General features: G+C 37.1%; 1 protein-coding gene across 9 annotated transcripts in view; it reads left to right on the top strand.

The window, feature by feature from the left end:
• Window positions 1-17049, top strand: part of WDFY3 (WD repeat and FYVE domain containing 3) — a 281845-nt gene that overhangs the window by 199916 nt on the left and 64880 nt on the right. For all 9 annotated transcript variants that reach the window (XM_073237349.1, XM_073237354.1, XM_073237353.1 and 6 more), the window contains 7 exons: window positions 1037-1171; window positions 3223-3402; window positions 4831-5064; window positions 10913-11012; window positions 12957-13117; window positions 14138-14367; window positions 15438-15547. In XM_073237349.1, the coding sequence (XP_073093450.1) occupies window positions 1037-1171; window positions 3223-3402; window positions 4831-5064; window positions 10913-11012; window positions 12957-13117; window positions 14138-14367; window positions 15438-15547 (1150 nt within the window). The remainder of the gene's footprint in view (window positions 1-1036; window positions 1172-3222; window positions 3403-4830; window positions 5065-10912; window positions 11013-12956; window positions 13118-14137; window positions 14368-15437; window positions 15548-17049) is intronic.

Raw genomic sequence — 17049 nt, forward strand, 5'->3', positions numbered from 1 at the left:
GATTCCATCCCTTTCTGACATTTCGGATTTTGTTTAGGACAGAAAAATCTGAAAATCCCATAGAAAATTTTTCCAGAGGTCCTTTCTCCCCATTTGGTCTTTTTTTCTTTATGGTTACTCTGTGATTATATGTGCATAAAAGACTTTGGATTATATTGGTAATCTAAAAAATTATTTTGAGTTATGTAATTTTTTTAATCTAGAAATATAATTTCGTTTTTGTGAAATTAAAAATGGGGTGTAATGTATGCCATAAATTACTTGGGTGGGTGTGACAGGATTCTTAGTATAAGTTCTGATGAGAAAAATATTTTGAATTTCTTAATGAAAGAGAATATCCACATTAGGCAAACAGTAAGGCTTTCTTTGATTTCTAATGGTGAAGACTTGTGGGTACCTGTACATAGCTTATTTTTGTGGCATGGCAAGGGTAGGAATTTACTTTGGAATTGAACTCTACTTCCATCATTGTACCAAATGCAATTCAGATCAGTTCTAGCAATTGACAAAACCTTTTAAATTAAAACACAAAATCTATATCCTTACCTTAAATCAAGATACAGATTCATGCTTAGAGTTTGATTGGTTATGTAATTTTCAAAATAAGCATGGTACCACATCGTAAAGTGTTACATAAAACTGCTGTGAATAAATCTCAACTGATTTTTATTTTGTCAGATCTTATCTGTATATAATCTAAAAGTGAATTGGGTGTACTGTTAAATCCTGTTTAAAATCATCAGTTCTGTTATTTCATCTTCTGGCATATATTTTATTTTTTGGTTTTCTTTAGAGAAAGAAAGTGGAAAACAATGTTGTTAGCATAGGAATCTAAGAAAGGATGATGGATAGTATTCACATATTCTTCATAAATGTAATAATGAGTTTTAAATATACAAGGGAGAAGTTCTGGTCTTTTACTCTTTATCAAAAGCATGAATTAGTTTCGAAGAAATTTTAGAATATTAGAACTCATGAGGGTCTCTCCTGAAAAAAATCAACAGTGGCTAATCTTTATTCACTTTTACCTCTGCAGTTTGATTTAGATTCCATTTGGACATTTATCTTTGGAGTCCCTGCCTCCTGTGGAACTGTGGTCTCTTCTATCCACAACGTGTGCACAGAAGCTGCTTTTTTATTACTGGGAATGCTCCGCAGCATGCTCAACTCAGTAAGTTTACTGAGCGAGGTTGCTTCTTGACAGATCCTCCTGCCTGTGGTATTTTTTTTTACATAGAGGATGCCTTTGGTATCATAACTACCTATTTACTGCATGGTCTCTGGAAACTTAACTCTGTTTTGTTATCCCTCCTGTAAGGACAGATAGCACAGTTGTTAAGACCATGGCCTCTGGAGCCCCGCCTGGGTTCGGACCCCATCTCTGGTACTTCAGACATACTAGCTTCTATGTGCCTCATTTTCCTCATGGATAAAATGCTAGTTATAATAGAATTTTATCTCTTAGGGTTGCTGTGAGGATTTAATGAATTAATGTATACACAAAGCACTAACGAGTATTTAGTATATAGTAAGTGCTTTGTGATTGTTAACTGATGTTAATGCTATAAAACACACATTACAATGTATACACATATATAATGAATATTTATTGTAGTATATGTCATTAAAATAACACATCATTTGAACTTCTAAAACACTTTGATTTAGAGGTTAATGTTAGGGCTAGTTTATTTTATATCTATTTTTGGTTTTTCTAATTTTTTCTTAGATATGAAGAATTGAAAGACTGAATGAGAAAATGTATGTACCTATCTTCTAGGAATACTGTGAATAATGACTTAATTTGTTTACACAATTCAGGACCACATTGTAAGAGGAATTATTAATGAGACACTTTGGATTCCTAGCACCTAACTATTCTTAGTCAAAGCTATTCTTATGCAATCTTAGAAAACATTATGATTAAATGTATTAATTTAGAATGTTTGGGGAGTTTTGTTTTGGTTCCTATTCATAGACAAATACAAAACAAATCTAAGATTTTAAAAAAACACCGTTCTGTGGGCAAGTATCAGAAGGTAGGCATTATTCAAATATATTAGTTTTTCTTAACTTTTCTGTAATTGTTTCTGTTGTTTTGCTCTTAAGGAAAAACACACTCTTGTGTGTCTTCTCTATTCTCAGTATTCTGCTACAATACTGCTTTACTTCTGATGCTTCAAGTCATCAAATATGTTGGGGGGTAGAGGGGAGTTGCCACACAAACTGGGTGTCCCACAGTTCAGTTCTGTCCTGACACTGTCTATCTGCCGATAGCATCAGATCCCAGACGTTAAGGGCTCAGTCCCACAAGACTTACCAGACACCAATCACAAGTCCAGGTTGTTACTGGCACTTTGGGTGAACATTTTGCTTACTAGATCACTAGTTTATGATAAAAGGATAGGACTCAGGAGCAGCCAGATGGAAGAGCTTCATAGGGTAAGGTATGTAGGAAGGGGTATGGAGCTTCCATGTCCTCTCCAACCTGTGTTTTTCCAGCACCTCCATGTATTCACCAGCCCAGAAGCTCTCTGAACCCTCTCCTTCTGTTTTTTTATGGATGCTTCATTATGTAGACACAACTGATTAAATCATTGGTCATTTAGTGCTTGAGCGAAATCTCCAGTCCCCATTCCCCTCCTGGAGGCTGGGGGATGTTGAGCTTTTGGGCTGAAGGTTCCAACCTCCTGATCATATGGTTTGGTTCCCCTGGGCGACTCTATCCTCACATGCTTCCCCAGAGTCACCTCAGTAGCATTAACTTGGTTGTGGTTGAAAGGGGCTGTTCTGACCGCCAAAAAGGCACTGGGATGGCTCTCATCACTTAGGAAATTCTAAGGGTGCTGGAGCTCTGTGCCAGGAATGGGACAAAAACCACATATGTATTTCTTATTATAAATCACAGTATCACATTGCTGAATGGTTAAGAGCACTATTCTTGTCATTTTACATGTTACAGAGTGAGGCTCAGAGAAGCGCAGTAACTTCCCCATCTTTTACCTCACTCCCTACTCTGGCGGGCTGGAGGATGGGGAGCTCTGTTGGTGACACAGCCGCTGTGGGCTGTAGTCATGCCGAATAATGAAAATCAAAACCACTGACTCCAGTTATGGATGGAGCTGTGAGTACTCCAAGGAAGAGTGAGATATCTTGGAGTTTAAAGTAATTTTTAGTGTCAGTGTCTTTAACATACCGTTTATTTTCCTGTCCCTGCGGCAGCCTTGGCAGTCAGAAGAGGAGGGATCTTGGCTCCGAGAATACCCGGTGACCCTGATGCAGTTCTTCAGATACTTATATCACAACGTCCCAGACCTGGCCTCCATGTGGATGAGCCCTGATTTCCTGTGCGCTCTAGCAGCAACCGTCTTCCCCTTCAACATCCGCCCTTACTCGGAGATGGTAGGAAAGGGGGAGGAAAATGTCAAACTGCAATTAGTCTGCTCCAATGGTTAGCAGATTTTTTTTTTTTTGCCATTCTTTGAAGCTTCTGACCACGTCACAGCCCCATGACTCTCTGCTTCACCTCTTATATCACCATCTGGCATCTGACCCCCCCCCCCCACCAACTCTCCTGCTTTCCCCTGAAATAGTAGTGAACTCTACCTCTGTTTTCATTTATCATATTCTTCTAAGTCCGTTTTTAGTAACTTCCCTCCCCAAGTTGTTGTAGATCCATTTCTTACTTTAATGTGATGATAGCTATGTAGTTGTGAAATGTTCTTCCCAGGTTACAGAACTCCAGTCCGACCAATCAGACCAATTTATCTCTATTTACCTCAGGAATGAGGCATTTCCTATCTTTAGTCTTTGCAAATAAATTATGGGATTGGTTATCTTTATAAAAAATGAAATATGTTTGTCTTTTCCATTCAATTCTTATTTTGTCCAACTTGAATTTTTCATATTCTGTACTAATTTAATACACTGTAAACATATATAGGATTGATGCTTCTTTTGTCCTTTCAAACAAGCCCAAATAAGAGTCTTTCCTCCAGAGTACTTCAGAATTTTATGATGTTTTCCCTATTTCCACCATCTACTCTAGGACCTGGAGTTCTTTTGAAGCCAATATAATACTGTATATCAACTATTCTTTGATAAAAAAATTTAAGACATTTTTTTAAAAACCTACCTTCATATTAATTTTTCTTCATGTATAAAGGTGAATTATTCATTCTAAAATTGTGGCAGTTTTTAAGACAAGTACAGCATATGACCTTAAAACTCTGACTTGTTTATAATTTTATAATCTTCCTTTTTGGTTAAAATAGACTTTCAATAATATCTCAATGTCTTCCTTGTCAACATCTTGTAATCTCTCTTCTATTCCATCTTCTTTTTCCTAGTGGCTCAGAATTGACACTAGTTATGTTGTTGTTTTGTTTTTGGTTTTTTTTTAAGCTGCAGAAATGGGTCAGTCCTAGGTGTTATCATTATGCCAGATCTTTATCTGAAATTATTTGACTTTTGGCTTCTCAGTAGGTATATTTCAAATATGCAGGTACAGTCATTCTCATCATTTAGTTTATTTTAAATGTAGTTTTCCATAATAGAAATAAAATTCAACATAAAACAGATACATGGTTAGTGGCCAGTCAGTAGTTTGATATTAGAAGCATGTGTTGAGTAACTGTGACATACTGTACCTGATCACTATCTTGAAAGGAGGGTCAAGTAAAACAAAGTGGGGTAATCATTGAGTAGCTTAGTAGGAGGTAAATGTTGAAAGAAAATACTGTTGCTCTATAGTTTGGTTTTTGGGAGATGCAGAAGTAAAAATACCAAAATTGAATGTGACTAGCATGTATTTCCACTTGATATTACCAGGTGACTGATCTCGATGATGAAGTAGGATCTCCAGCAGAAGAATTTAAAGCCTTTGCAGCAGACACAGGGATGAACAGGAGCCAGTCAGAGTACTGCAATGTGGGCGCCAAGACGTATCTGACCAACCACCCAGCTAAAAAGTTCGTTTTTGATTTCATGCGGGTCTTAATAATAGACAACCTCTGTCTTACCCCTGCCAGCAAGCAGACTCCACTAATTGATCTTTTGTTGGAGGTAAAGACTAAGAAATGCATTTCTTTTCTTTGGCATTGTTTCTATGATTAGAACATTAGTAACCAAGCAAGTTTTATGCAGAATACCTTTCAGATTTCTAATTCTGGGTTGTATAGCAGAACATAACATGGGCTATGGGAATTTTTTATCCCAGATGTACCATGTACCCTACCAATTTGTTTCTCTTCATTACATTTTTTGCAAGTATGTCCCTGATTCAGTCCTTTATTACCATTTTCCTAGACCAGGAATTTACAAACTTTTCTGTAAAGGGCCAAATAGTATTTTACATTTTGCAGGCCATACAGTCTGTCACAATTATTCACCTCTGCCATTGTAGCTAGAAAGCAGCCATACATAAATGAATAAGCATAACTGTTCCAGTAAAACTTTATCTACAAAAACAGGCACAGGGTGGATGTGACCCATGGGCTTTAGCATGCCAACTCCTTCCCTAGACATTTACAGCAGCATTGTCTCCTCAGCTTATAACTCCCTCTTAAGTATCATTGCTGGTATTGCTACTCTTAGTACCCATTGCAGCTTATGACATAAATTCATTGTACCTAGTAGGAGTTCCATAGGCACTTCCTGGATTTACTTCAGGCAGCAAACGTCCAGGTTGCTTGCTATATCTTGGTCAGCTCAGGCTGGTAGGACAAAATACCATTGACTGAGTGGCTGAAAACAGACATTTATTTCTCACAATTCTGGAGACGGAGAAGTCTGCTATCAAGGGGCCAGGTGCTGGTGGCCTCTGCTATCAAGGTGCCAGTCTAGCAGATGGCTGCCTCGCTGTCTCACATGGCTGAGTGAGAGCACAAGCGAGCTCTGGTGTTTGTTCCTTTTCTTATAAGAGCAAAAATCCCCGCAGAAGGGTCTACCCTGGTGACCTCATCTAAACCTAATTACATCCTAAAGGCTCTCCCCCTTACTCCTATCACATTGAGAATTAGGGCTTGCCCTTGAACTGTGGGTGTGGGGCAGGAGGTGTGGGATAAACATTTAGTGCATTGCACTTGCTCGATAAGTGATGCGAATCAGCTGGTGCATCAGAAAATGAGCCCTGAAGTGGCCACACTGCTGGGTTTAGGAATTGTCCATCCCTAAAAACCCAATGTTCACCTAGAAAAATCTCAAGAAAAAATAAAGATCACAGAAAGGAAATTTAATGTAAAATTAGTAGCCTATATATTCATATTCTTTTGGCCAATTCATATAAATAGGGTTAGGCAGTATATGCCAAAGTTCTGAAAATAATGTTTCATGAAAGATTCAATCAGAACAGATGACTTTTCTTTCTGAGCAACTTCTACCTTTTCTCAACAGCTTGACAACTAAACCTGCTCTTTGCTCCCTCTAGTGGCTAATACAGTTATCTTCTTATTTGAAACTTTAAACCCACAGCTGATGTTTTTAATCTTACTCATGAAAATGTCTGTTTGGTCAATTGAAAGACATTGCTTATTTGATTTAAGTACCAGTCATGCTTAACAGTTTAAACAGGATCACAATGTTTGATATTGGCAGAAAAATAGTTATTTCGTCTAGAATCCTTGTGATAGAATTTAAAAGCATGCCTGGTAGAGCTTGTCCTCTTCGGAAACTTCAAAAATAAGAGAGGGCCAGTTTCTTAGGGTATTGGGTAAGAGTTTGAAGCATTCTGTGCAAAATAAAATGATAATCAGAAAATAACAGAATAAAGTTCAGAAGAGGTGTGTGTAAGAAGGCATAACTGAGCCAAAAAGTAAAATACATATATGTGGAAGTTGGGGTAAGTGTATGTATAATCTGGTAACAGCATTTTCAGTCTTTTAGAATCCCTAAAAGCTAATTAACGACCATGGATAAATGATATAAATGTCATCTATTTTGGTTTTCTGTGTTTATCAGTAGGGAAAATTTCACATAACATATATAAACCTTGAAGTAACATTCTCATCATGTGGGTGCTAATTTGCCCAATAGTGGAATTGTGTCTGATTGTACTAGGGAACTGGTGCAATGCAAGGGTTATATTTCAGGGAGAGGTAGTGGCGCTCACTGGTAGATTACAAAGGCCTTAAAGTTAGGGACCAACTTGCATGTGTCCTTTCCTCTCACCAAATTAGCACAGTGCTAATTTGATGTGTTCTTTTAAGTGTTTTCAAATCACTTAACTGTAATTACATCCCTGGCGGTTCTCAAACAGGAAGGTGCAATACCATCTAATAAGAGAAATTTTCTTTTAAAAACTAACTTAATACTTTGAGGAACTTCAAATCTAATGCACATTTACAGAATACACATACAAAAAATATTTAGTGAAAATATTACTGCACTCTATGTCTTCCTGTGGTGTAAAGAAATAAACTACATTTGATTTTGATTGTTATGATGACGAAGACTTTGTCTCTGACGAAATTCAAAAAGTGAATTATTGTATGTCTTACCTACCTGAGGAAAGGGGTCTGAACCAACTGCTCTTCAGTCCAGTTCAGTACGCTTGAGCCGGTCCATCTTCAGTCTGTGATTGTTGGAATTTCATCATATGAGAATCTACCTGGTCCTATCTACCAAAGAACATGTGAAGTTACTTTATTAGCAGTCTGTCAAAGTAAAAGATTCCCATTTGTGTAGAGTGGCTTGAGTGTGACGCTGAGGCCAGATACATGGGAGGCAGTGTGGTGTAATAGAAAAAGCAGGGGATTTGGAGTGAGAAATACCTGGTTTGAATTGTGTCCCTGTTGTTTACTATATAATCATTTTAATCTCACTGAGGTAAATTAGTTCTCTGGGGAATAAGATACACAGACACACACACACGCGCGCGCACACACACACACTCTCACTCACACAGATTCCCCTGGATGATTGTTGTAAGAGTTAAATAAATGTAAATCACTCAGCAAAAACTACTTTGAGAAATTAAATGTGTGATAGTTATAGCTGTATGGCCAAGCTCAGTTCTCTTTACCCCTTACAGTTGGCCCATTTTAAAAATAGTATTAAAATAGAAACAGTCTCGGCCAACTATTATGAGAATTAAGTAAGTTGTTATACTTGGGATTCATACACAGTGCCTGGCACAAAAAAGAAGAGTGGCAAAAGTGGGCAAAGAGAGCACTATAAAACAGCAGAGAAGAAAGTTGGTCTGAGGAATCCTGCAGTCAGAGGGAAGAATCCCCAAATCCTCTTCTTTAAAGGCTTCAGACCATTACAGACACAGAGCAGAAGGCCCCCAGAGCTTCAGGGCTGTCACCGAGGCTGCAGGTACCTGGGTGCGTGTGAAGATTCTGTGTGGTGTCCCCAGGCTTCAGAAAAGAGGCTGTGAGTCTTTAAAGATTGGTGATGTTGGCTGGCTGCACTGTTTTCAGGGAAGAAGGATCTGACAGCCAGAGGCTAGAGCAGACCTTAGTGCTTATCCTCTCTTCACTCTGCCCTGAACTCACTCTGGTTGTCTCCTGGGCTAAAAGAATGTGAAGGAGATTGCAGCAGAGTTGCTCTTGTATAACTTCCACATGGAGATTGTTAGTAGAGCCCCAAGAGTATGGTATATAGCAGGTGAGGCCTAGTACTTTGGCATCAAAGAAACTGGGGTTTGAATCCTACTTGTGCTTGACCAAGTGACTTAACCTCTTGAAGCCTCAGTTACCTTATCTCTAAAACGGGTATGGTATCTACTTCAGAGAGATTTTTTTGCAGATTGAGATAACGTGTATAAAAGCAACTACTGTGTTTGGTATGTAATAGTAATCCCTTAATTGTTTTAAAAAAAAACAAGCACCTCTGAGACAACTGTGCATGCCTTCATAAAGTCTGAAGTCCTTGAAAAGTAAGGTTACTATAAATCTCAGCTAGAGCATTTGAACTCAGCAATTAAAACCAATAACAAGTGTAAATTCTGGGTCATGATCACTCATGTAACCACTTGAATGAGAGGAATCACAGGATCAAATGCCTATTGGTGACCGAGCCAGGCTTACATGCTTATAGAATACAAAAGAATATTTATAATTTTAAGCACAAATAAATATTGTTGACTGGTCAAGCTACTTCTCTCTGTTCTATAGTCTCTTTTGCAGACTCCAAAACTGTCTAGTTAATATGTGATAAACCCTACTCATTACTGCTTATCTGTCCCATTACCCTTCTTGAGTTGATTATGATCCTGAAGGAACACTGCTGTCTTCAGTGGTGCTTAAATCTTTCTGAAAGTGGAGGGCCTTACTCCTTAGTAAATTTTGATCACTCAGGCTGTTTTATAAAATGATCTCTGATCTGGTGACCTATCAGTCTGCTGCTTATCACTTAGAAGTTCTCTGTTTCCCTTCAGTTGGTAGGGCTGGGTTCTCAAAGTCACTCTCAGCATGAGGCAGAGGCAGGGTTTGGCCACAACTCTCTTGCTGACTATTGCATTCATCTGTTCAACTGCATAGGAAAATTTATGAAGATTAAAACCAATGTGATATGTCCTTCACTTTTCCCCAAGTTATTCTAATACCAAACGGAACTCCTAAGCACCAATATTCTTTTAACTATTATTAATCCCATATTATATCATTTTTAAATAATGTCTTATCAGCAAAACAGGAAAATGTTCATTAGAATTTTGGTTTAGCTGTTGGTTTTCAAATCCTTAGAGTAATATCTTTGATCTAAACACAGAATTGAGATTTTTAACTGCTCCTTTAAAATATTTAATAGTACCATATTGAAAAAAAGGTAAAAAGAAATGGTTTTTCTAAATGGAGCAAATTTTAATCTTAAATGCAGAAAGCAGAGCAGTGGTCTAAAGTCTACTTCTGTATCATGGTCATAAACATAGTCTTGGATCTGTGTAAGAAGAAATATGTTCTTTAATTTCACTTGCAAAGCATTAATGTTGTGCCTGTTGAGTAGTATGCCTAGGATAGCATTAACGCTATACTATGTATCTAGAACATACAGATCTCTTTTTTTTTTTCAAGAAACAACTTTATATAAACTTGTTGAATTGTTCCAATATACAACTCCTATCAAAAGCCAGCTAAAGATACTAGCATTTGAGAAGGATGACAAAGGGATCTTTCTTACCTTTCATCTCTGTGTTTTTAGTGTTTCACCATGACTCAAGTTAGAACTTGAAAGTTATGTACCTGAACTGTATTACCCTAATTACCCATAGAAATGCCATCAAAGGACTGTAGTTTAGCTTTAGGCCCTAAGCTTTTATTCAAGATAACTTTTAAAATCATCTTTATACTGTAAAAATTGTGAAATATTTAATACTGTGAAGACTGTTAACAGGGTTATTCATTGTCCTCTTTATAAAAACCCACAGAGAACATTCCTTAGAACAATTTTAGGAAAACATCCTTGATAACAATGTGTTAGTGTGTGCTTCCTTTGTAGAAAATAAAATGCTTTGTGAACAATACTGTCTTGTTTTTCTCCTTGATACCTAGGAAGTTCAGAGCTAAATTGTGTGCTTAATTAATTTTTTGATTTAAATATTTCTTTCCCCATTGACTTTACCCTTTTGATTACTAGATTCCTGAGCTTTTGTGTTTGTTTTAATGGCTTTATGATTTATAGTCTCATAATAAATTTACAGCTGTCTTGGAAGTGAGGTTATAATAATAAACTATTAAATATTTATTAAATACTTAAAATGTTTAGAATACTATTTTTTGGAGGAAAATATTCAAGTGTGTCAGGTTTGTTTTTTTTTATTCTGTGATCAGAAAAACAAGAGAAAAAGTATAATCATATATATACCATCTCTCATATTTTTTTATTTGTCAGTAGGTTTTTAAAATTTTATAGTTTTGTAATACTTGTCTTTGTTTAGTTGGTTCTGTTTCTAATTTTAAATTTTATTGATTAGGCATCCCCTGAAAGATCTACAAGAACTCAGCAAAAAGAATTTCAGACTTACATTTTGGATAGTGTGATGGATCATTTGCTTGCCGCTGATGTGTTATTGGGTAATGCGATGTTTTTTTTTCACTTTGTGAAAGTACCTGTAATCACTCTCCTTCTCTTTTTAAACCCCAAGTATATCTCCTTTCTAACTTTATCTTCATCTTCACATTTTTTCCCTCTCTTAACTTGTATTTTTCTCTAATGAGAGAAAGTCCTGTCCAGCTTCTCCCTTTGAATCTGGGATAAAGAATCAGCCACAAGAAGAACTTCAGATGCTTGTTCATATCTGTACACCCAGAGGTGGCAGGAAGAGGACAAGGAAAGAAAAAAAAATGTTCTAAAAACCATATTTCATGAATAGGTTGTATTATGAATATGTTATACCTTCCAATTAATTTACTATAATATGCTTACAAATAAATTATAGATATAGAGCTCCCTGAATTACCACTCAGACAGCATGCCAGTGTGAGACCACAGAGATAGAAGCTAACTGCCAACACCCCAGAGACTGCCCTCCTGCCCTAACCCAGTCACTCTCAACCCAGTCACTGTCCCAACTTCTAAACAAGAGATTAATTTTGCCTGCTTTTGAACTTGCATAAATGGAATCACATGATGTGTATTCTTTTTAGTCTAGCTTCATACACTCAACATTATATTTTTGAGATTTATTCATGTTGCATGTAGCAAAAGTCGATTTATTTTCATCCCTATGTAGTATTCTGTCATGTGAATATATAAATTTACCTGTCTTGCTGATGACGGACAATTGATAATTTCCACTTTGAGACAATTAGAGATAAAGCTGCTGTAAACTTACCCTGTTGGTTGGTCAGCCCATGTGCACAGTATTTATACATAGCTGTTGGATATAGACCTGTAAGAGGAACTGTTGGGTCATAGGTTTGTATATGTTCTTTAGAGTGGCTTCCAGGACATAAATTCAAAACACACTATCATTTTTTTTCAGTGTATGTTTATCTAGATACAGTAAAAATACAAAACAATATACTTACAGTGAAGCTAAGTAACATATATATGAACAATGATAGAATTCAAAGGAGAAGTAATGACTTAGCTATTTGTTGCTGAGTTCCTAGTAATGATGTTAATGATAGAACCTCCATGCTATTAAATTATCTCTTTTTTTGCAAAGTAAATTTGCCAAGGAATCATTAGTTTTGTCTTAGCAAGCGTGTGTCAAGTCAAACTTTTGTATTTGTTTTTGTCACTTTAGTCTTATGTAGTATTAGTCTTAATACATAAACACATAAAAGGCAGTTTTGTGTATGAAATAGTTTAGAGTTAGGTGGGGAAAAAAATCACAATCAATGGAGGCTCCAGAATTTCTAGGAAGAAGGGTCTTAAGGAGAACATTGTGGTCAGGAGGAGGAGCTTGGAGGATTAGTCTTGCTGCAGTATATTCATAGCAAACACACTGAAGACACTGAGACAGCCTTGAGAAGAGAAACAGTGCAATGGTAATCATGATGGTAATCAAGGCAAAAGGTACCCCTTGGCACCACCACTAGTGATTATAGTTCCTTTTTCCCAGTTCGTCTGAAGCTCTTTTGCCCATATTACTTCACTGTGCTTAATTAAAGGTATACTCCAAAATACAGAGTTTTGTTTGATGGTTTGTTTTACCCTTTGTTTAGTTTCACAGAATCAATTTACAGCTGATGAACTGACTTTATTTTTCTCAGAGACCATCTGTCACTGAGAATTCAAGCTGTTTGCTTACCTCAGACTCTTAAGGCAGTAAGAGACTTTGGAGTCTCAATCCATAACACTTTTATCCTGTGAAAGTGATTTCTTTCAACATTTATCATGATTTCTGGCCGTGAGCATCATTTTCTTAAGCTAGTACATAAGAGTTAGTGGTCTTATTTTTTAATCTAGGGGGTGTACTCATTTTGCCTTCACCTGAATTATTTGCAGATCTGGTCTTGTGCTGGTTGATACCCATTTTCTTAGACATTTTTTTTCTTGCTGGAACTTAGGGGAAGATGCATCTCTGCCTATTACCAGTGGGGGAAGCTACCAGGTATTGGTGAACAATGTGTTTTATTTCACACAACGTGTGGTGGACAAGCTTTGGCAAGGCATGTTCAACAAAGAATCTAAACTTCTTATAGATTTTATAATTCAACTAATTGCACAGGTAATCCATTATCACTATGAGTTGTGGAATACATGTTTTCCTGCTGAAAAACTTTGCCTAAAGTGTCAAAGTTGTTGGAAATAAGTGTAACTAATAAGAAAATGAATGTTAACAATTAATATAAAGCTCAGCTTATTACAAGTGAGTAGAATCTGAGAATAGGTGCTTGTGTGTCCCTTGTAACGCTGCCTATTCTCTCAGCTGTGGGCTCTCATTGGTATCACTCTTCGCTACCAAGATAGCTAGATAGCTTCCTTTTGGTTTAAATACCTGAAGTTAATATGATTGATAGGTTTTTACAGTATGTAAAACTGTAAAGGTTTGCAGCATGAAGAGTTGGTATTAAAGGAATAGTCTCTTCCTATAATTGGATCTTTATAAGGGCCATTTTAGTCCTTCTGTCTCTGAAGATGTCATCTTAGTGTTTATGGTGCCTTGGGCAAAGGAATATTGGCCTGGTTTGGCACAAGTGATTAATCTTATTCAACATACAATGTAGAAAGTAGAAAATAGTGTTAAGTATGTGTTATTAGCATATGGTGCATAGATTCTTTCGTGCCACCTAAGGATTTTTTTGGAGCTAAAACTGTATTTAAGCCAAAGAGAAAAATTCTCACGTGAGGGCATGAAACGAGAATGTCAGAAAAAGCTTTTGACTAACATTTAAGATAACTTTTCAAAGTAATTTTGAATAGAGACTCTTCACCCTAACAAAACTTGTGTAGTAGGCAGCTCTACCCAGCTGGCACTTTCTCATGTTCTCAGGTTGCTCTGCCCCACAAGAGTGTTGGCAGCTCTTCTCACTGGAATGTGCATTTGTACATAGCATCTCATTAAATTATGTTTATGTGTCTCTTGGGTTCTGAACTTCATTATAGCAAGAGCTTGTTATTTTTAACTTAGCACCCAGTGCTCAGCATGGCATCTGGTACATAATAAACCTAATGGTCACACGTGAATGATAAGCAAATCTTTTATTTGTGTCCATTTTACTAAATAAAGCATCTTTCATATCTTCAGTCAAAACGAAGATCACAGGGACTGTCACTGGATGCAGTTTACCACTGCCTGAATAGGACCATCTTATACCAGTTCTCTCGGGCACACAAAACTGTTCCACAGCAAGTAGCTCTCCTGGATTCACTCAGAGTTCTAACTGTAAACAGGAACCTGATCCTGGGACCCGGGAACCATGACCAAGAATTCATTAGCTGTCTGGCTCACTGCCTTATTAATCTACATGTTGGCAGGTAAATCTTTTAGGTTCAGTTTGTCACCTAGAATTTGTGTTTGGTATTTTTTTCACCAGAACCCTTCATTCTACTTTTTGATAGTGACATTTCTTTTCCTTGAGTCTCAGTTTTAAAACTTCATGCAAAGGACAAACATAAGTGTTGCATTTTTGCAATGAAATGAGCATTTTTTTTCCTTTAATTTTCTGTATCTTTAAGTTTCTTATTAATCACCTTATGTCATATGTAATTTTTTAAAAGAAAGTTCGCTTTTAAAGTATAAATAAAATACACATTATTAGAGGTTAAATGGGGTGAAAAGAAAAGAATGCAATGAATAAGTGCTGTGGTATGTGTTAAATGGGTAAATCATTATTTTTCTATTGATTGCCTTGACAGATATGTCTGTAGTGTCTGTTGGGAGCCAGGCATTCAGTTAGGGACTGGGATGGCATGTGAGTAAGAAAGCCCTGTAGCAGGGTCTTGAAGCATGCATTCTAGAAGGGAAGACAGACAACTAAGCTAGACAAACCAGGTGTGCTAAGCTAAGTGCTCTCCTGGAAGTATGGTGCTTCTAGAGCACTTCACAGGTGCTCCTAACCTTGAAGACATAACCTGCTGAGGTACAACTTGAACCTGGGTGAGAAGGAGGCTAACCCTCCAGAAACGAGCCAAGGAAGAATGATTGACGTAGGAAAAAGCATATCTATGTGGTTGCCCGGGGGAGGAAAAGATATGGCATGTTTGGGAAGCTGCAAGTATTTCATTGCTCCTGAGCAAAGAGTGATGAGTTAAGGGACTGGAGGGGAGGCCTGTGAGGAGAATATGCTTAAAGAACTTTTTGTAATGTTCATCTTGATGCTGTAGTTTAATTACACTTCGGTGGATTGGGGAGATCACCCCTTAAAAATGGCACTTTCATAATACACTAGATGTTCTTTGTGTGTCTGCTGAACTTCTGTCTGCCAGTCATGGAACTTTGTGACAGAGCCAGCATGTACTTGTGTCTGCGGAGTAATTCTTAGTCATTAGAGTTTTCAGCTACCATAATTTCCATCATATAGTTTAAACTGACTGGAATTTTTCAGCAATGTGGATGGATTTGGTCTGGAAGCAGAAGCCCGCATGACTACATGGCACATTATGATCCCCTCTGACATTGAACCAGATGGTGGTTACAGCCAAGATATTAGTGAAGGTAATTACCTCCATTTTTTTTCCTTTTCTCTCCACTCATTCATTTCCGATTTTCAAAACACACCAAAACAGACTGACTTCAGAAACTGCCAACATTAACAGCCAGTCACCTAGTAGGACATACCCACCATACACCAGTGTGCCCACCAACATGCTAGCTTCGTATCTCCTCATGTCCTCATGGGTAAGCCACTAACCACTGACCCTGCTAGCCCTCAGCATTTCAGAATAACCCTGGGAGACTGATACTTACCTTTGCACAAGTACCAGTGCAAATACTAACTTGGCATTTGCCATTAAGAGCTGCCTGTTCACGGGGATGTACAGCATGGAGAAAATAGCCTGTGATTCTGTAACATCTTCCATGCTAATAGATAATAACTTCAGTAGTAGGGGGTGAGGATTTAATCATATGGGTACCTGTTGAACCACTGTGTTATATACATGAAACTAATATAAGATTGTGTATCAGCTATACTTAAATAAAATTAATAAAATAAACCCTGATTGGAAAAAGAGAGAGAGAGAGAACTGCCTATTGTTGTATTAGGCATATCCCATTAGAGGCAGACATTGCTTGAGATAGATGGTCTTGTCGGTATGACCATTTTTATTCTTTAAACCTAGTTTTCCCACTGATTTTTGTAAGTATTGTGCATTGAAGTCTTTGGGTTGGTTGCTGTCTGATTTCCATGTTGAATAGGAAAGATCAGGTAATTATGGTATTATTTGTTTCCCCAACAGTAATACAATGTAGTAGTTCTCCCTCTGATTTTATCCTTTGGATGTCCAGCATGCATTCTTTGACTCACTACGCATTAATCTGTTCCTGTCCCTTCACTAAAATTTCTTGAATCCATACACTGGACACGGTGATTGTTTCTACCCCCTGAGGAGTTGACAGTCTAGAACATTGGTTCTCAAAGCAAGGTGCTCAGGCTAACATCGGCATCCTTTGGTAATTTGTCAGAAAAGCAAAATGTGTTGGACTCATTCAGATCCACTGAATCAGGAAATTCTGGGGGTAGAGACCATCAGTGTTGTACTAAGTCCTCTAGGTTATTCTGGTGCTTGCTAAAAAGATTCACTGGTCTGAATGTGGAGTCCAGTTAGCAAGGCGTCCAAAGCAAAATGGAATTTAATAGGAAAATTCCTTTATATTTTAATAAGTATTTCTTTCCTTTTGCAAAATAAACAGGAGCTAACTTAATTTTGAATTTAAGGATTCAAATCTAAAAATTACATTTAAACGTGGAATAAATTATTTTTGCATGTAGAAGAATCCAGACAATGAAATGTGTATGTAGTAAGAATGCAATCTTTTTTGCATGAATATAAAGATTTTTTTTAAGTTCTCCAAGGAGCCAACCACAGTTTTGGTTATGTGAATAATCCTTTTTACTGAGCTGGATATGATATGAAGCAGTTTTTTGACAATTAAGTACAATAGTTGAAATTCTTAGATGTAAAGTATGAAGAAAAATACTGCTTATGTATTGTGTC

The sequence above is a fragment of the Manis javanica genome, chromosome 5, assembly GCF_040802235.1.
Source record: "Manis javanica isolate MJ-LG chromosome 5, MJ_LKY, whole genome shotgun sequence".
NCBI lineage: Eukaryota > Metazoa > Chordata > Mammalia > Pholidota > Manidae > Manis > Manis javanica.